Below are 21,562 nucleotides of genomic sequence, written 5' to 3' on the forward strand. Positions count from 1 at the left end.
AAATTCGATAGGGGTGGGAGGGGCCCTCAAGAACTTTGAAACTGTTCGAGCACTCGTTTAAATTATGGGAAAGCATTCAGTGCTGAACAAGGATTGAGAAGAATAATCCTATGCTGATGTTGTTTTTAGTTCTTTAAGAAGAACAGTGTAATTACCAGTATAGTATTCAGATTAATAGAATGTAAGCAAAGTCCTGTTTCTTTTAATAAGTGAACAGGCCAGGTTTTTTGTGTGGATGAACAGTCTAATGCTGAGGATGGACACCAGACAGAAGAGACACCAGCAGAGCTCCTGGAACCACTCTTCCTTGAATCACTTGATCAAGATTTCCCTAATCGGGGAATGGCGAACCACCCAAACAATTGCATCTAGAAGATTTGAACATCTCCCTCAGGATACCCGCCTATGTGGCAGTACTGACACAACTTGTGGGTAGGATTTGAAACAGAAAGAACCCTTTTGTAAGAAAACCAGAAAACTGTAAATCCATTTATTTCATTTAATTCATGTCCATTTTATTGTGACTTTGTATTTTACTTTAATCAATAGTTCATAAGTAAAGCCAGCTACTTAACTGTACTTCTCTTGTTCACTGGTCTCAATCCATTTAGTTAATTATCAATACACCTCCCTCTGAATCTAGTACTAGTCCTATATGCTACAAGTGATTTTATATGCTGAAGGTATAATGCAATATACGGTATATGTAGTGTAAAACACAAGGCATATAACAGTTGGATTTAAGAGAGCAGAGTGGATAAAGAGGCGGGCATCTCGGCCTCTTCTCAGACAAGCTGCATGCAGACGAGCAGGAGAGAGAGTAGCAATCTTCTTTTTATAAATACTTCCTGGCTTCTTTCCCTTCTCTCCCTGGTTGGTAAAGGTCATTTTTGATTAGTATTTAACCACAGGCTTAGTCAGGCTCTTTAAGGAGGGAAAAGTAGAGAAAAATGAGCGGAAAATAATATATTCTCAACTGTAATGGGCAAAAGGTGCTTGTTTCAACAGCGCTTCTCAGAATTTTTTTAATACCAAGCTCTGCAGTCTGCAACCTTTGCCATTTTCTGCCCCTCTCTCTCTTTCTCGCTCTCGTGCGGTCTCTCTGGAAACTGGCAGAAGGTAGAAGGCTTTCATAAATGCCGTCATTATCCGCCAACTCACTCTTTTAAATAAGAGCGGGTCGCCATTGTCTCGGCGCGCGTTCACGTGTGCGTGCGTTTCAGCTCGTTCATTAGGCTTTAATGTTGCAGTCAGTGCGGAGGCGCGCCTCCTGATTGACACCTATTGGTGCGAAATTCATTTCTGCTCACAGCTGACAGCTAAAGCACATTTCGCTTGACAAAGAGACCTGTTTGAAATAGCCTAATTCTTGCACAGCAACTTGCATAGTGTTCATTTATGTCGAGCTGAGCTTAAGAGGTGTGCAAGCTGTGTGTCAGTGGGAAACTAAAAAGTGCAAAAGTGCACAGAGCATCAAGTCTCACTCGCAGAACTTTTGTCAGATTAATTGGGTTTGTATATTTTGATTGAAAACAAAATTCCAGCATTCAATATTCAACGCACACATATTCACCTTCCTAAAATACGGTTCCAAAATATTCAGTTGTTAAAATACCATCTTCATTATTCGTCAGGTAGTATTTCAACACATTGTTTTTCAACCTCACAAATTCAGGCTGCTAAAATTCGGGTCTTAAAATTCGTCTTCACATCCGGGTCTCACAGGAAGAGCAATGGTTTGCCGATACTATTACTAATACTTTCAACAAGGTAGCAAAATTAACTAGGAATGAAACCACTACAGAGAGAAACATTCGATCATTACATAGCAGTGAAGATTCCATGAAATTTTTCATTGATAAGGTTGAAAATATTAGACGTGAAATACAGGCCATTAAATTAAAACCGGACAGTACTGTAACAAACCAATTAGATGATAATGTAGCAATATCAGATCAATGTTTAGAGTGTTTTGCTCCGCTTAGAGAGACCGAACTAGCTACATTAATCTCTTCAGCCAAATCATCAACTTGCATACTAGATCCTGTACCTATATGTTTCTTTAAACAGATTTGTCCAGGAGTAATTGAACCACTTTTAAATATAATCAATTCTTCCCTTAGCACTGGCTATGTACCTAAATCACTTAAATTAGCTGTTATTAAACCCTTGATTAAAAAACCTGACCTTGACCCCTCTCAACTGTCCAGCTATAGACCTATATCAAATCTCCTCTTCCTCTTTAAGATTTTAGAAAAGGTTGTAGCAAAGCAGTTATGCTTGTACTTAGATAGGAATAACATTCATGAAATGTATCAGTCAGGATTTAGACTTCATCATAGCACAGAGACAGCGTTAGTTAAAGTAGTAAATGACCTACTACTGGCCTCTGATCAGGGTTGTGTCTTGCTGCTTGTGTTACTCGACCTTAGTGCAGCTTTTGATACTATAGATCATACTATTCTCCTTGATAGATTAGGAAATGTTGTTGGCATTAAGGGAACAGTCCTCTCCTGGCTCAGGTCTTATCTGACCGATCGTTATCAGTTCGTAGATGTAAATGAAGACTTCTCCACGCATACTGAGGTTACCTTTGGAGTTCCACAGGGTTCTGTTTTAGGCCCACTGCTTTTTACTTTATATATGCTACCCCTAGGACAAATTATTCGTAAACATGGAATTAGCTTCCTCTGTTATGCTGATGATACACAGTTGTATGTTTCAGCGAAGCCAGAGGACAGACAGAAGCTTAGTAAGGTTGAGGATTGTGTAAAGGACATTAGACGTTGGATATTAACTAACTTCCTTTTACTTAATTCTGATAAAACAGAAATACTATTATTAGGATCACGTGTAGCTAGAAATAATCTTTCTGATCACATGGTTACTCTGGATGGACTTTCTGTTTCAACATGTACAGCAGTTAAAGACCTTGGAGTGATTATTGACTCCAGCCTATCATTTGATGCTCATGTAGATAATATTACTAGGATAGCCTTCTTTCATCTCAGAAATATTTCTAAGATAAGAAATATATTGTCACTACATGATGCAAAAATACTAGTTCATGCATTCGTCACCTCTAGATTAGATTACTGTAATGCCTTACTATCTGGATGTTCCAGTAGGAATATAAACAAACTCCAGTTAGTCCAGAATGCAGCTGCTAGAGTCCTAAATAGAACTAGAAGATATGACCATATCACCCCAATATTATCAATACTGCATTGGCTCCCAGTGGAATCCCGCATTAACTATAAAATACTTTTATTAGCCTATAAAGCACTAAATGGTCTCGCGCCACAATATCTAAGCGACCTTTTGGTTTTCCATGATCCGCCACGCCTACTTAGATCAAAAGATGCAGGCTATGTGACGGTACCTCGAATAGTGAAGGCTACAGAAGGGTGGAGAGCTTTCGCTTATAGAGCCCCACTGTTATGGAACAGTCTTCCTATTAGTGTTCGAGACTCAGACACAGTCTCAGTGTTTAAGTCTAGGCTTAAAACATATTTGTTTACTCAAGCCTACCCTGACTAGACTTTCTATTATACTAATTCCCAGTCCTAATAATCTTTTCTCTCCCTCTCTCCTTCTGCCGAGCCACACACGATTTTATGGAGACACTAGAGATCCAGATCCTTCCTGCCTCTGGATGGAGCTCAAATCTTCTCCAATTCCAGACTGCTGGGACTACGGCTGCTCCTAAGGCCATACAGACTTCATATAAGTCAATAATGAACTTTTTCAAATTATCTGTTGTTACCCAGATGAGGATGGGTTCCCTTCTGAGTCTGGTTCCTCTCAAGGTTTCTTCCTCTTAAAACATCTTAGGGAGTTTTTCCTTGCCACCGTCGCCACTCAGTGGCTTGCTCAGTTGGGATAAATTCGCACCTTTAATATCTGTATACCATGTTGACATTTCTGTAAAGCTGCTTTGAGACAATGTCTATTGTAAAAAGTGCTATACAAATAAAATTGAATTGAATTGAATTGAACTATTGTAACATGCTACTCTGGGCCGGCCCCCTAGTGGTGGGATTGTGCTAACAAGCCACATTGGACTGGAATAAAGTTCGCTTTTCGACGTTCGGTATTCGCAGATATGCGCATATTAAGGGACCGTCTCTAAAGTTACATATTGGTATACATGTTTCATTTGAAGGGAATGACTTGGTCATAAAACCAACTGTAAAGTGTTCATCTAGGTGTCAGCTATAATGCATCCTGTAGAATGAAAAGGGTGCATTGCCCTGCTGAAAAGAACTATAGAAACTATCATAAATTTGAATGGTTTCCACTACAAATAGCAATACAAACTGTCAGCTAAACATTAAATCCAATACCATTAACATTATTGGTCCTTACTGGTATCCACTAGACATAACATGCCACCAATAGAAGGCAACAAATTAACAGTAGAGACCCACAGGAAGCATTACATGCTTACATTACATTGGATGGGAGAACTTCTGGGGAAAACTAAGTTTGCTGCTGGAAGTGGTATTAGTGAGGCCAGCAGGGGGTGCTCACCCTGTGGTCTGTGTGGGGCCTAACAGCTCACTATAGTGACGGGGACATAATACTGTAGAAACAGCACCGTCTTTCGGATGAGACGTTAAACCAAGGTCTTGACTCTCTGTAAAAATCCCACGACACTTATTGTAAAAGAGTAGGGGTATACCCCGGTGTCGTGCCAAAATTCCCCCATTGGCCCTTCTCTATCATGGCCCCCTAATAATCCCCATCTCTGAACTGGCTACATCACTCTCTCCTCTCCACTAATAGCTGGTGTGTGGTGTGCGTTCTGGCACAACATGGCTGCCATCGCACAATCCAGGTGGATGTTACACACTAGTGGTGGTTGATGAGATTCCCTCCCCCATACTATGTAAAGTGCTTTGAATTTCTATAAAAAAAAGCGCTATATAAATGTGAGGAATTATTATTATTATTATCATTACAGTTTCCATTAAAACTAATAAAATTCCCATTATAACCCTTAAAACCATTACAAATTCTATGAAGGTTTCTATTGCCTTTTTGTTTGTTGGTTTTAGCAGAGTGGGTTATCATTCCAGGATAACTTAAAAGATAAATCCACCCTGTGTGACCTTCATGTGATCTTCAGTAGCATCCAGGATTTATTTTATAATGAAATTCTGAGTTGACTATTTTAATATGAAGGGTTTTTTTTTGTCACTTTGGTTAACAGTTTCCTACATTACCCACCATTCAACTACCTGCAAATAGTGGTACCAGAGGGAGTTATCCCTTGTATCATCTCTACCTCAACAAAGCAATGTAGTGGCACTTTAGTCCTCAGTCTGTCCATCTCTCTCACTTCCTCATCTGTACACCCTGCTCAAAATACATTCCAAAGCTGCAACTTTCAGGCTGCTATAACTCAGCACAACCATGCCATATATTTGCATTGGATTCTTGCATTGAATTGTTGAACATGGAAAATGGTGAGAATGAAAATACATTTGTGCTGTTTGGTTTTTAGGAGTTAACAGCAAAACCTGACAGTAATCCCTTATGGTTGAGATTGTTTAAATTTGTTCTTCTAATAAACTCCATTATAACTGTGCTAGCACTGTCCGTCTGTGACATCAGCATGGCACACAAGCACTTCTCACAGGAATAAAGACAATTTAGCACCAAACAAAATATTAGCACCAGAATTGTTTTTCACGTCAGGAATATTAAAAAAAAAAAAAAAAAACAGAACAAACAAACAAACAAAAAACCCAAACATATTTAATATGTTTAATTGTGGACAGTTCATCTAAAGGTTCTCTGTAAAGCTCTACAACAGTGTGTTTCCCTTAAGGCCAAAACATACCCTACATATTTATGTGAACATTCTCCGATCAGTCATAAAATTAAATCCACCTGCCTAATATTGTGTAGACCCCTCTTTTGCCACCAAAACAGCTCTGTCTTGTCGAGACCTGGACTCCACAAGACCTGTGAAGGTGTGCTGTGGTATCTGGCACCGTGACGTTAGCAGCAGATCCTTTAAGTCATGTAAGTTGCGAGGTGGAGCCTCTATGGATCGGATTTGTTTGACCAGCACATCCCACAGATGCTTGATCGGATTGAGGTCTGGGGAATTTGGAGGCCAAGTCAACACCATGAACTCTTTGTCATGTTCCTCAAACCATTCCTGAACTGAAATCCAGTCGTCTAGCCATCACAATTTAGCCCTAGTCAAAGTCACTTAGATCCTTTCACTTGTCCATTTTTCCTGCTTCCAACACATCAACTTCAAGAATTAACTGTGCACATGCTGTCTAATATATCTCACCCCTTGACAGGTGTCATTGTAATGAGACAATCAGTGTTATTAACTTCAATCAAAATCAATCAGTCGCTGGTTGGTTCATGTAAACAAATATATATATATATATATATATATATATATATATATATATATACACACACACATCATTGGATCTGCACTTTTCCTTCAGGGTTCTCTAAATAATATTTGTATATGTATGTATGATGTATGCATGAGGATCTGTGCGGGTTCAAGCATTTCTACAGCTTGCTAGAAACAGGTTTGCAAGTGTTCATATGCTGCATTCGTGGTGCCTTGTAAGTAGTCATTTGCAAATTTCCCAGCTCAGGACATTCAACGTGTGAAGTGGACAAGAAAAAAACATGAATGCCTCCACAAAATCATGTATTTTGTTTGCTCAGTCATGATGATTACCTTCTCAGGGATTAGTATGGTCAAAGTTATAGGTTTAATCAAGTACTGTGTCTGTATATTAATTGATCTAAAGCCAATACTGCTATAAACTCATTTAAAAGTACAGAAGGGGGACTTTACACTGTTTACCGTGTGAGTGGCCATGTTGATTTGACATCACTCTGTAAACGTGACTGTTGTGTGTGAAAATCTTAGAAGATCAGCAGTTTCTGAAATATCCAAACCAGCCCACCTGGTACCAATAACCATGCCATGGTTAAAGTCACAGGGATCACACTTTTTCCCCATGCTGATGTTTGATGTGAACATTAATTGAAGCTCTTGACCTGTATCTGCATGATTTTATGCATTGTGCTGCTGCCACATGATTAGCTGATTGGATAACTGCATAAATAAGCAATGTACAGGTGTTCCTATTAAAGTGGATGGTGAGTGTCGTGTAGTTACAGAAGGGATTTATTTATAATCCAGTGTTACCCAGATGAGGATGGGTCCCTTTTGAGTCCGGTTTCTCTCAAGGTTTCTTCCAGACATCGTTTCAGGTAGTCTTTCCTTCTCACCGTCATCTCTGGCTTGCTCATCAGGGATAGATTTATACATTTAAAATTTATATCCAGAATTTATACATTTTGATAAAGCTGTTTGTGACAATGTCCACTGTTAAAAATGCTATACAAAAAAATCATTTAATTGAGTATGTACAATGGGAACATGCAGATATTGTCATTTGCAATTGCGTGAAAACATACGGATTGTTTTGGCCATTATAGTAAAGCCTTCCTACACAAAAAGTATTCACCCCCATCTTGAGTTCTTCTGTTGTTGTGTATATCTCATACTAAATCGTTTCAGAAATTAAAACAAAATCCAAGATATAACAAAGGAAACCTGAGTAAACACAAAATACAGTTTTTAAATGATAATGTTATTTATTGAAGCAAAAAAGTTCCAATACCATCTGGGCCTGTGTGAAAATGTATTTGCCCCTGTAGTTACTAATTCCCCAAATCTATGAAACTGCACTCATAATGGTGTTCAGCTGGAGTAGATGCAACCAGGCCTGATTACTGCAAACCCTGTTCAATCAGATCAACGCTTAAATAGAACTTTTTCAACAGCATGAAGTTGGTTAAAAGATCTTACCCAGTAACATACTATGTTTATGTTGTAATATGTTTGAAGATCTAAAACTATTTAGTATGAGATATACACTAAAACAGAAGAACACAGGATGGGGGTGAATACTTTTACACAGCACTGTAGTAACTTTAAAACTTGTAGAGTCACTGCTGGAACTTCTAGATCAACACTTTAATTATTTTTTTTCTGATAGTGAAAGTTAGTACATGTATGAAAGTAGGTGTGTTTTCACATAGCCTAACTCCTATTCAGAATTCAGAAACTACATATGCTGGATCTATTTACAGAGACAAACAGAGTCGGAGGAGTTTGCTCTAGTGTGCAATCCAATCCTGATCCATGTGTAATTCAAACAGAGGAAGAGATTTGGTCTGAGTGTCCAATGCATGATGCATGTTCTTCTTTTAGATCATGGCTTTAAGTGAGCAGTGGGTTTTATCTACTGAAGTATGTGGGTCTGCTGTGTGTCTAGCTGAATGAAGAGTTCTAAAAAGGACTTATGTGTGGAGAGCAAACTTATGCATGCAAATGTCTAAATGAATGCTTTAATCATACACAGTGTGTGTGTGTGTGTGTGTGTGTGTGTGTGTGTGTGTGTGTGTGTGTGCGTGTGTGTGCATGTGTGGTACAAGACTGAGGGGTGTGGGCTGATTGCAGGCTATTAAGAGTGTCTGTTCATCTGTCCACCCACGTGCCAGCTCTGTGCCATATCTCAGACTCCAGGCATGAACACACAAAGCAAACACACAAAGAAGTACACATACACACACATACACACGCACACACACACACACACATGCTCATTGCACATCCATACCATACATACATAGTACAACATACATCACCCTCACTTGAGCTTTTTGCTTTACTCAACATCCACCCACCCACCCACACACACACACACACACACACACACACACACACACCTCCTTTTCCGCTCTTGTCTCACAGTACATGACAAATGGCTCACATACTGAGACACTCAAAGCACTGCTGCAGAATTTAAACCCCCTCTCACAAACAACACACACACAGAGGTCACACATCTTAAATGCTCATAAAAACCTACCTTTAGTCTCACGTAGTCAAAGAGGCTGGCTGGAGCATGCATTAAATGCATTTAATCACATACAGTATACATTCAGCATTTAAGCTCAGCATTTAACGGATTTCTATTATTTATAGAATCTAGATAGATCTTAGCAAATTGCATCATACCATCTATAAATTACTGTTAGGACTCATTAAAGTGCTTAGTTATATAGGTCAAAAAGAGAAAAGGATTGACTAGAAATGTTTTGTCCCCCAGGGAGAATGAATAGTCAATGATGATCAGGTGCATGAAAAAAAAAAATCTAACAAACTAATACTTGAATAGTCATTCCTCAAAACATTCTTCACTTAAGGCATTTTTTACTGTTTGTGTAATATTTAGGGTTAAGCATACATGCTTTTCAGAAATTCACAAGCTGGTAAAGGTTTAAACACACAGTAAGTTATGTAGAATGTAGCATACTGTATAAATCTTATTTATATATAATATTCTGCTGTTATATGTTAGTATTTTAACTTTGCACTTTGTATTGTTAAAACCTTGAACTGAAATGGACGTTGCTGGTAAAGTGGAATACTTATGTGTAATCAAAGCTTTTTTAATAAACATTTATATATATATATATATATATATATATATATATATATATATATATATATATATGTATGTATGTATATGTATATATAGGTTTTTCTTCACCCTTCTGTGAAGAAGATCTGGATAGTTACAATCCAGACCTTCTTCAAAGATGGGTGAAGAAAAAGACGCTCAAGTGGGTCAATACTTTTGTAAATAAAAGTACTTACATGACAGCAGAAGTGATTGTTTTGCACCTTAAAGTGTCTTAGTTTTCACACAGCTTAGCATAAACGTGTAATAATTCTGTTGTACAACATCTCAATGAATATCATAGATTCATTTGCTATTTTGTTGAACAGTATTTAACACTACAAGTTTGTTAAAACAAATAAAACATTTATCCTGGATTTATAAAGATTTTCAGTGGAAAAAATATTCCACCTGGCAGTTTGGCATGGCTTCATCAATGTATGAAAAATTTGCCTTATTTCTATGCAAGCAGTGATTACAGTAATAGCACATGAAAGAAAACTGTGGTCCAAATGCTCCATGAATACATTGATCTCTACGAATTTCAAAATTCTGCAGTCTGTCCACTATTCATCTCTCTTTTTGCATTTCTGAAATGGTGTGCTCTGTCCAGCGTCTTCAAATAATGGAATGTGGCCATCACTTTGTGAATTAAGATTGGCACAGTCCCACACCACTCGATCACCCATCAAATGACTTGAACTCTGGAATTCCAAACCAGCAGCATTCACAGGCTCTCCTTCCTTGGACCGCAGCTCCATAAGTTCTATCTCATGCTTAGCGGCGGTTTCAAGCACACGCTGCTTGCTGTAGAAGATGACAAAGTTGTTGATGATGGGGTGTATGGGCAGCGCAATGGCGATGACACCACACAGGAAGCTGACAGCAGCATTGCACCGGCCCAGTGTGGTCTTAGGGTAAATATCACCGTAACCCACTGTGGTCATGGTAATAATGGCCCACCAGAAGGACTGCGGAATGCTGGTGAACATGGTCTCCGGATGGCTCTGCTCCAACGTGTAGCCAAGTGCTGAGAATAGGAAGATGCCTATGCCCATGTACATGAGCAGCAGGCCAAGCTCCTTGCAGCTACTCCTGAGTGCGTAGGTGAGAGTCTGCAGGCCTGAGGAGTGGCGTGCCAGCTTGAGAACACGTGCCACACGCATTACACGGAGCGCCTGCACTGCCTGCTGCACGGTGGCCAACTGCAACACAGCAGTGCCAAGGTATGACAGCAGCAGGAGCAAGTAGAAAGGTGCAATAGCCAGAAAGTCCACCACGTTCATAAAGGAGATTGCGAAATGTAACTTGCTGGGTGCTGCAGCTAATCGCAGCACATACTCCACTGTGAACCAAATGATGCAGGCTGTCTCTATGGCTTCCAGGCTTGGATTCTCAACCCGATTTCCATCATCATCTTGCTCATGCAGCTCAGGCACAGTGCCCACACACATCACCACAGACGAAAGGAGCACGAAGAGAAACGATAGAAGGGCAACAGTGCGTGCTGCCCAGGACGACTCCGGTTTCTCCATGAGCCTCCACAGGAACGCCCTGCACTTTCCGCTCGAAGGGCTTCCCTCCATGTCGTCCAGAATGGCGCGGACCTTCTCTGCGATCTCAGAAAGCTCGTCCTCTGCTTCCTTTAGATTGCTCTTGCAGCACTCGTCGAGCAGGTCCATGTCCACTCCCCAGAACTCCATCTCCTTGCTGAAGCGTACCGGGCACGTGCCCCTGGCCATGTGCACTTCGCCATATTGATACACCTCGGCGATGCATCTGAACGCATCTGGGTCGCGGTCGAAGAAGAACTCTTGCGTCGCCGCGTCGTAGTCGTCGCAGAATCGCGAAAGATCGCACGAGCTCTCCGCGGCGCGCTCGGCGAGGTGCGCGAGGCGCGTGGCTGGGTAGCGCTCGAGCACGCTGGCGCACAGGACGTGTCTCGCGCCGCCCACGTTCACCACGATCTCCGCGTCTTCGCTCGACTCCGACCGCGTCCTCCTCGGCGTTGCCCACATCACGGCAACAACGAGAATGTGTCTTTTAGTTTTAAACCACGGCGAGTTTACGCATTTAGTACGGCGGAAACAAAAAGTAATAAATTATATAAACGGTACAACCGGCATGATTATGTAGTTACAGCATCACGAGCTCGCGTTTCGAGTGTACAGCAGCGCTAGTGCGGAGTGCACAGTGATCCCGCAGAAGTGTAGAGAAGAAAGAGAGCAACCAGTGAGGTGGAGAGAACTAACAGATGAGAGAGAGAGAGAGAGAGAGAGAGAGAGAGAGAGAGATCGCGAAAGGACGGGTTTCGACTTTTAAGTTAATTATCTATTTTTAGTCTCTCTGACTACTTTACCATTGCAAAGGTTTAGAATATAAGTTTTTGTTTGCACCTGTTCCCATACCTTTGTACTTTTTTTCCACATTCAACGATCAGATTGCAGTAGTGGACCTAATCCACCACCACCGGTATTACTGCTATGGATTTAACCAGAGAATCGGTGCGCAATTACGCACATGGCACAACATCAACATTACAGGGGAAAAGTCTCCCTCTGGTGACAAACAGTTTGCGTGGTTGGTTTTGGGAGGATGCCGTTCTCAGATTTAATGTATGAATACTATGTACTGACCTGCATAAATGAATGGGTATATTTGCAAATAAATGTAATAAATAAATAAATAAATAAACAAACAAACACATTAACATAAACACAATATAATAATATAATAATTTAAATCTAACATTAAATCTGTGTATTCCACTGTGTTTATTTCCTCAATCATTTATTTCTGATAATTTTGGATTTCCTTAATCCTTTTCTTAATCTCAGTATTTATTTTCTCATTTATTTATTTTTGCATTTTCCTGACCTTACATTAATAAGTGGGATGTCAGTTAAACATGTCACAGTATTCTGGTTGATTGGTTGATATTAGCTCCTGCTGACTGAGTATACAATGAATGAAAATAAATTTGAAAAAGAAAATACTAAAAGAAGCACATACATAAAAATATAAAAATACATACATTAATAAAGAAATCCATAGACTAGATTCTCACTAATAAATTTAATTTTAAATGGGAGGGCTAAAATCTTATTGCTATTTAACTGTTGAGCAATGCATTATATCATAAGGTCTCTTCGATGTCACAATAAGAATAATGTGTGGCAAACTATTATAGACACTTTAGAACAGATAGGCAGCTACTGTCCCCTTCAAAAGTACTGGGAGAGCAAGGTCAATTCAGTTGTTTTTGCTATACATTGAAGACATTTGGAGTTTGACATCAAAAGGTGAATATGAGTTGATAGATCTGAATTTCAGCTTTCATTTCCTCATATTTACACACTGTAAAACCAGATAAGTTCATTTAACTCGAAAAATTTGATGAAACAAATAACCTCAAAATTTTTAAGTTAATAAATCAATTTCTTTAAGCCAAATACACTGAAATATAGCAAGTCTGAGTTAAATTTTTGTTATATTTAAGTGTATTTGGCTTAAAGAAATTGATTTATCAACTTAAAAATTTTGAGGTAATTAGTTTCCTTAAATTTTTTGAGTTAAATGAACTTATCCGGTTTTACAGTGCATCTAGATATGTTAAACAACTTAGAACATGGCACCTTTTGTTTGAACCCAACCATTTTTCAAGTGATCAAAAATACTGGAACATGTGACTGACAGGTTTTTCTTGTTGCCCAGGTGTGTCCTGTTTAGTTGTTTAAAGAACAATTAATTGTTCTTTATCCTGGTTAATTGTTTAAAGAATTAATAGCTCTGAATGTCTCTTCTTGTTTTGAGTCCTGGGTTTCACCTGTGAAGACTGCATTTATTGTTAAAAAGAATAAACCAACATGAAGATCAGAGAGCTGTTTATGGGAGAAATTTTTAGGCTATAAGAAGATTGCCAAGACCCTGACACTGAGCTGCAGCACGGTGGCCAAGACCATACAGTGGTTTAACAGGACAGGTTCCACTCAGAACAAGCCTCACCATGGTCGACCAAAGAAGTTGAGTGCACGTGCTCAGCGTCATATCCAGAGGTTGTCTTTGGGAAATAGACGTATGAGTGCTGCCAGCATTGCTGCAGAGGTTGAAGGGGTGGGGTGTCAGCCTGTCAGTGCTCAGACCATATGCCGCACACTGCATCAAATTGGTCTGCATGGCTGTCGTCCCAGAAGGAAGCCTCTTCTAAAGATGATGCACAAGAAAGCCTGCAAACAGTTTGCTGAAGACAAGCAGACTAAGGACATGGATTACTGGAACCATGTCCTGTGGTCTGATGAGACCAAGATAAACTTATTTGGTTCAGATGGTGTCAAGCGTGTGTGGCGGCAACCAGGTGAGGAGTACAAAGACAAGTGTGTCTTGCCTACAGTCAAGCATGGTGGTGGGAGTGTCATGGTCTGGGGCTGCATGAGTGCTGCCAGCACTGGGGAGCTACAGTTCATTGAGGGAACCATGAATGCCAACATGTACTGTGACATACTGAAGCAGAGCATGATCAGTATGCAGTATTCCAGCATGATAACGACCCCAAACACACCTCCAAGACGACCACTGCCTTGCTAAAGAAGCTGAGGGTGAAGGTGATGGACTGGCCAAGCATGTCTTCAGACCTAAACCCTATTGAGCATCTGTGGAGCATCTTCAAACGGAAGATGGAGGAGCACAAGGTCTCTAACATCCACCAGCTCTGTGATGTTGTCATGGAAGAGTGGAAGAGGACTCCAGTGGCAACCTGTGAAGCTCTGGTGAACTCCATGCCCAAGAGGGTTAAGGCAGCACTGGAAAATAATGGTGGCCACACAAAATATTGACACTTTGAGCCCAATTTGCACATTTTCACTTAGGGATGTACTCAGTTTTGTTGCCAGCGGTTTAGACATTAGTGGCTGTGTGTTGAGTTATTTTGAGGGGACAGAAAATTTACACTGTTACACAAGCTGTACACTCACTACTTTACATTGTAGCAAGGTGTCATTTCTTCAGTGTTGTCACATGAAAAGATACAATCAAATATTTACAAAAATGTGAGGGGTGTACTCACTTTTGTGAGATACTGTATATATAATATCTTACATTTGTGGCGCATTCGCTATCAGTTCGATTTTTTTGAAAGACTTTATCAGGACACGGTTTTTCTCTGCCCCAAAATTCACCCTTATACCGTAATGATTCCCTGGCTTTAGTCCCAGCCTGATTCTCTTCTTCTGGAAGTCTTATCTTGTACTTTGTCATTGGTTTGCCAGCTTCCAAAAGATTGGAAACACAGTTTCAGTGAATGTCTAACTGCGAATTTATAGTTGTACAGAGAAAATACAGGGTTCTTCTAACTCAGTACACAGGAAATACAGAGACACAGAAAAACACCTACTGTGCAGTAAAACAGGGGATTCTTCTACACACACTGACACTATAGTCTGATTAGAATGTATTTTACAGTTTTAGATTATGCTTCTAAGTTTTAATTCTAAATGTTAATTACACATATTGATTACACTTGATCAACATATTCTATGTTAAGTATGTTTATAACCATAGTAAATTTTCCTCAGGGGAGGTATAATCCCATATATCTTGAGTTGTGGTATTTTCTTTCATTTTTTAAAAAAAAATGTATTTAAAGTGGTAAATAGTAAGTAAAGTGGTAAATGGTAACTAGTGGTGACAATCTCTCTTCGTCTTTTGATATTCTTTTCTGATTGCGAGGCTGATCGTGGCCTTTATTTTGAAAACAGGTTCAAACCATTGTCGACGGAAGTAGACTTTTGTTTTGTTCATGCCTTCGCAGCTGCTGTAGAAAAGAGCTTCAAGCGCTAACGGCAGTCTCACTTGTCTTCGCTACTTTTAGGTCTAAACATGGTACGTGGTCAAGTCGCATTACAGTTTTATCTTGATATTGAATAGTGTGTATGTAGTTGTTATCTGTCCTGTCAGTTGCTAATAAGGTATGCTGTTTCATCAGAGCACTTTAGCTAGCTACCATGTAATCTATTAGCATCGTGTCTTCGTCGTCACGAATCGACAAACAGCTAACGAGCTTTAAGGAAAGATCAGTTTGGTGAACATGATTGGGATATTTTAAATGTTGTTAAACATGAGAAGTAACCAAAATTTATGTACTAGCTAGGTATCCCAGTTAAGTTGCTAACTAGTTTGTAAAGCGCATTAGCTCCCGAGCTGGCTAACAAACAGCTCGAGTCCCAGACTGAATCCCAAATGGCTTCCTACTCACTTCCTACGCGCACTACTTCCGGTATCAAGTAATGAGATATATAATTTTTTTTGCACATCTTTTAATTAGATTTCATAGGAATATGGGATTCACCATGTGTAATATTTTAAGAACGGTACTATCATGGCGGTAAAATAACCATAATTGTTTAATAACTCCCTCATTTATCCAGAGCAGACGTTTTCAATTGAGTTCATCTGCATGGTTTTAATGATTGTGTCTGTGTTTTAGTCTCACACAATTCTGCTGGTTCAGCCGACCAAAAGACCAGAGGGAAGAACGTATGCTGATTATGAATCTGTGAATGAGTGCATGGAGGGTAAGTAAAAACAGTTAACGTAAGTGCATCTCTAAATGTGGTTCTGTTAATTGAAAACAAAAAATCTTCTCGTCCTGTTTATTATTTTTTTATTTTATATTTTTAAGGAGTGTGTAAGATGTATGAGGAGCATCTGAAAAGAATGAACCCCAACAGCCCGTCCATCACGTATGATATCAGCCAGCTGTTTGATTTCATTGATGACCTGGCTGACCTCAGCTGTTTAGTGTAAGTATCTGTGTAAAAGAAATCAGGAAGCCATGGCTGTACCAGGTCTTTATTAGAGGCTTAATGTTAGAATTGGTTATGGCATTTTGATTTCTGTTGCTAAAGTACACTATATTGCCAAAAGTATGTGCACACCTGACCATCACAGCTATATGTTCTTGTTGAACCTCCCATTCCAGATTTATTCCCCCTTTGCTGTTATAATAAGCTCCACTCTTCTGTGAAGTCTTTCCATTAGATTTTGGAGTGTGTGCATGGGGATTTGTGTTTGTTAGTGAGGTCAGGTGTCGATGATGTGTGAGGAGGCTCCAGTTCATCCCAAAGGAGTTCAATTAGGTTGAGGTCAGGGCTCTGTGCAAGACACAAGTTCCTCCACTCCAACCTTAACACACCATGTCTTCATGGAGCTCACTTTGTGCACAGGGGCATTGTCATGCTGGGACAGGTTTGGGGTTCATAGTTTGAAATTGTTAGGCTACAGCATACGAAGACATTCTATAAAACTGTGTCTGTTAAACTTTGTGGGAACATTTTTGAGAAGACCCACATTTGGGTGTGGTGGTCAGGAGATGGTCAACTTTTTGGCCATATAGTGTGTTTTATTTTGTGGTGCGGGGGCACATAATTTCACTACTTCTCTCTTTACGTCAGTCATTTGTGTGTTTTCTCTTTTGGTAAGCTGTAACACTGCTACATGTGCCAATCTTTTATTATTATTTTTATTGTCTGTTACTAATCATTACTGCAAGTTAGCTGGTAAGTGCAAGTGGTAGTTTGAGCAATCTTGAGGTGTTTCTCCGGAATTGTGTGCTCCATTTTTCCCGCAATTCCTGACAATGATGGCACTCTGAGATATAATTTTTCCAAAGAAGGTTCAACAGTGCATTTTATCAGGCTGATCAGGACAGGGAAGTATATATGTGTAAAATGCCTGAATTACCACAGGTAATTCATTACCACTGAGACTTCATAGACCAGATGTACATGTTGGTGCTACACAACACATTTGCACAGCACTCATTGACAAAAAAACATGGTGTACGGCTGTGGTTACCAGGTTTAGTTATTACATGACCGATTTTTTTTCTACTTCTTTTAAATATTTGTGAACACGATCAATGTTGCCAATTTGCATTGTACTTAAATCAGACATTTTGTAGTTGCTTAAATTATAGTATCTTCCCAGGAAACACTAATTCAGCTCAAACAGGGCTTCATGCAGGGATTGTATTCTACCTCACTTGTAAGGTATTGTGGATAAGTTCCACATCACTGCCTTTCTTACACTTTTCTGGCAACGATCTTCAGAATTTCATTTCACTGCACTTTGTACCTGCTACAAATGTGCATGTGACAAAGAAACCTCAAATCTTGAATGTTAAAAGCTGAAATCCGTTGGGTTGTTCTCATGTCCATGTACACTGTCTTCCGTGTACCTGTTTTCTGACTTTTTTATTATTATTTTTTTTAATAAGAGTAAAACTGTCACTTGGTTGAAAAAAGTTCAAGGAATCCAGTCTTTTAAAAGTTATTGAAGAGTTTTGTTTGAAGCAGTGAATAGTTATTACACTTTGTGTTTTTGCTGATGGACTATGGGAAATGGTCTAGAATGTCAGGTTGTCGCTTTCTGTGAAAGAGATGCATTTATTGAAGAGATGTACCAATCTGTCTAGCTAATAGTAGAGGTCTGGTTTAAATGACCGTGGATTCCCATTCAGGTTAATACAGTTGGGGAAATAAGTATTGGACGTGTCAACATTTTTTTTTTTTTTTCAGTAAATATATTTCCAATGAGGCTATTCACATGAAATTTTCACCAGACATCAGCATCAACTCAAGAGATCTGGAAATATAAAGAATTCAAAACATTAAAGTCCATAAATAAAGTTGTGTAATAAAGTGGAATGACGGGGGGAAAAAAAGTATTGAACACTAAGAAAAGGCAGTTCTCCAAGGCAAGGTAAGGCAAGGAACCAGCTGAAATCTGTAAGTAATTATACCCCCTATCTGTGCAAATTAATCAACTGGGTTAGTAAATTGATGGTCTATAAAAAGCCTTTTTATTACCAAAGTGTCACATAAGAAACCTCTCATAATGGGTGAAAGCAAAGAGCTCTCCCAGGACCTTCGCAACCTTATTGTTGCAAAACATATTGATTGAATCGGATACAGACGTATTTCAAAACTTCTGAATCCTTCGGTAAGCACCGTTGGGGCCATTTTCCGCAAGTGGAACCAACATCACTCCGTCATCAACCGGCCATGCACAGGAGCTCCTCACAAGATTTCTGACCAGGGAGTCTGAAGAGTAGCCCAAGAGCCAAGGACCACTCTGAAAGAGCTCCAGAAACACTTGGAGGTAGCAGGTACCATCGTCCTAGGAAAAAACAATAGACAATGCACTCCACTGCTCACACTCAACCTGCAAGACTCCATTACTAAAGAAAAGGCATGTCGAAGCTCGTTTAAAGTTTGCTACAACTCATTTGGACAAGCCTACGAAATACTGGGAGGGTGTAGTCTGGTCAGATGAGGGCAAAATTGAACTTGTTGGCTGTCAGACTACACACCATGTTTGGAGAAGAAATGGTACTGCACATCAGCTTAAAAACACTATACCAACAGTGAAGTTTGGAGGTGGAAACATCATGGTGTAGGGTTGTTCAAAGCATACAGCAAAGGAAACTCTCCGTTGGTTTTAGAGGGGAAAAAAAATCAAGGTGTTAGAATAGCCCAGTCAATCACCTGACTTGAATCCAGTTGAACAAGATTTAAAGACAATATGTTTAGAAGAATGGGCCAAAAATCACACCTGAATACTGCAGCTAATTAATTTCTTCATACAGGAAGTGTTTTGAAGCTGTCATTACGAACAAAGGCTTCTCCACTAAGTATTAAATAAATTTCAGTTAGCATGTTCAATGCTTTTTTCCTGTCTCATTCCACTTTATTACACATAATTTATGGACTTTAACGTTGTGAATTCTTTGTTTGGATTTCTTTAGTTAATTCTGATGTCTGGTGAAAATTTTCATGTGAATAGCCTCATTAGAAATATATTTACTGAAAAAAAATAATAAATTTGACACGTCCAATACTTATTTCCCCCACTATAAGTGGGGTGTAGTTATATGGGGGGGGGGGGATCAACAACGGAGTGGTGTGATGCGGACGAACATGAACTGGAGTACCTGTTACCACCCTAAAATTTATTATTTTCCTCAAGTGTTTGATTCCTCTTACACCACAGCTGTTTGCCAGTGATTGCATTTTTATTTTATCAGCTGAAGAATGATGCATCATTCTCTAACCTTTTTTTAGTGATGTATAGTAATGTAGAATGTCAGTGTATTTGATATTATCGTGTATGTTGCAGAAGCTATAGCATCTGTACCCTCTTCCCTAGTCACACCAGCCTGTCTTCTATTTCATGAAATTATTAAGTATTAGAACAGCAAGGCCAGTTCTTTTTTGTGCTATACACAGAAGACATTTGAGTTTCAGATCAAAAGATGAATATTTCACTTACTGATACTCGCATCTAGATGTGTTAAATAACTTGGAACATGGAACTTTTGGTGGCGGAGCACCCAATTTTTAGTCATGCGAAAGTATTGTTTTAAAGTAAATGACACTTAATATTTGACTACATATCCCTTGCTTGCAATAACTGCATCAAATGCATTCTCCTTTGTGATGTTTTCCAGGCTTGTAGTGCTGCTTCTTTCAGTTGTTTGTTTTGAGGAGTTTCTCCTCTTCAGGAGGTGAAATGCTGCTCAATTGGGTTAAGGTCTGGTGATTGACTTGGTCAGTCTAAAACCTTCTGAAACCAATGATCTCGTATGTTTTGTCATGAGCAGATCCTTTCTTTCTCCACACTTTGGTCTTTTTGAGGTTAATCTTGGTTCCAGAACATCTGTACTTCTTTGTGAATTCCAATCTTCTGACTCTTAATTCTGATGAGTGTTTGCATCTTGTGGTGTGGCCTCTCGAACTCTCCTTCGAATGGTGGATTTTGATGACTTCACCCCTGCCCTGTCGAGAAAGTTGATATCACAGATTCGTTGATGGGGTTTTTTTTTTTTTTGGATGTTTCCTTGGCCAACCTGTTCATGCCTGGTTGTTAGTTCATCAATGGTTTATTTTTTTTGTATTTCAAATTGTTGTATTGGCTATGGCCAATGCTTGTGCGCTGGCTGCGGGAGATTTTCCCCCTTTTCTCAGCTTCAGAATGGCTTGCTTTTCTTCCATAGACTGCTCTCTGGAGTTCATGATGGTTCACATGTGAAACCCAAGAGTAGACATTCAGAACTATTAATTGTTTAGACAACCAACCTAACAGAGCACACCTGGATGACAAGAAACACCTGTCAGTCACATGTTCAGTATTTTTATTCACTTGAAAAATAGGTGGGTTCAAACAAAAGGTGCCATGTTCTAAGTCGTTTAACACATCTACATGAAAATATCAGGAAATGACAGCTGAAATTCTGATCTATTGTCTCATTCATCTTTTGATCTCAAACCCAAATGTCCAAAAACAAAAATATTGGCCTTGGTGTTCAAATACTTTTGCAGGGGACTATATACCTGTGATTTAAATGATGGCCACCACTACTGTCCGATTTTGAGAATTATTCATCATTTAACCAATCAGAACATACTTGAGACATAATTCATGTGTATATAAAAACTTGTGAATGTCTGCTGTTTTGTACAGGTACCGGGCTGACACACAGACCTACCAGCCGTACAACAAAGACTGGATCAAAGAGAAGATCTATGTTCTGCTGAGACGCCAGGCCCAGCAAGCGGGGAAATAAATTGAATTAAACGTTATTGTGGGCTGCACTGATTCTTAACCCCCCCCCCCCCCCCCCTTCATTTGATTGGAGCTACAGTGGGCAAGCTAGCTAGAGCCAGCCACGCGTTAAGACTCCCCTTGTTTGTAACCATTAAAACATAAAATGTATAATTTTTTTCTCCCCCTCATGTTTGTTTCAGAATTAAGCCACAAGGTTATGAAAGTGGTTTAAATGAAAGCTTATTGTGTTCCCACGTGTTCAGTTTTGATGTGAGTTTTTGTTGTAATCTTATGCCTTTATCCAGTTTTATAAAATGGTGGTAACTATGTTAGCTGATTTTGCTTTTGATCAGCTTTGTATTTCTTTTGTGTCATTTAGTACAATAAACAACTTGATTTAAATTAATTGTGTGGTTTTTATTCTTGATCTGCAC

At 39.4% G+C, this 21,562-nt stretch overlaps 2 protein-coding genes across 2 annotated transcripts; one reads left to right on the forward strand and one right to left on the reverse strand.

Annotated features, from left to right (window-relative positions):
* Positions 1-9,674: 9,674 nt before the first annotated feature.
* Positions 9,675-11,717, reverse strand: kcnf1a (potassium voltage-gated channel, subfamily F, member 1a). Its single transcript, XM_053640119.1, has one exon. It carries the CDS (start codon positions 11,543-11,545, stop codon positions 10,094-10,096), a length of 1,452 nt encoding a protein of 483 aa, XP_053496094.1. The 5' UTR covers positions 11,546-11,717; the 3' UTR covers positions 9,675-10,093.
* Positions 11,718-15,268: 3,551 nt separating this feature from the next.
* erh (ERH mRNA splicing and mitosis factor) lies at positions 15,269-21,530 on the forward strand. The gene is made up of 4 exons (XM_053647129.1): positions 15,269-15,404; positions 16,009-16,096; positions 16,204-16,324; positions 21,045-21,530. Exons 1-4 carry the CDS (start codon positions 15,402-15,404, stop codon positions 21,145-21,147), a joined length of 315 nt encoding a protein of 104 aa, XP_053503104.1. The 5' UTR covers positions 15,269-15,401; the 3' UTR covers positions 21,148-21,530.
* The last annotated feature ends 32 nt before the right edge of the window (positions 21,531-21,562 follow it).

This window comes from Ictalurus furcatus, chromosome 2 (genome assembly GCF_023375685.1).
Source record: "Ictalurus furcatus strain D&B chromosome 2, Billie_1.0, whole genome shotgun sequence".
Taxonomy (NCBI): domain Eukaryota; kingdom Metazoa; phylum Chordata; class Actinopteri; order Siluriformes; family Ictaluridae; genus Ictalurus; species Ictalurus furcatus.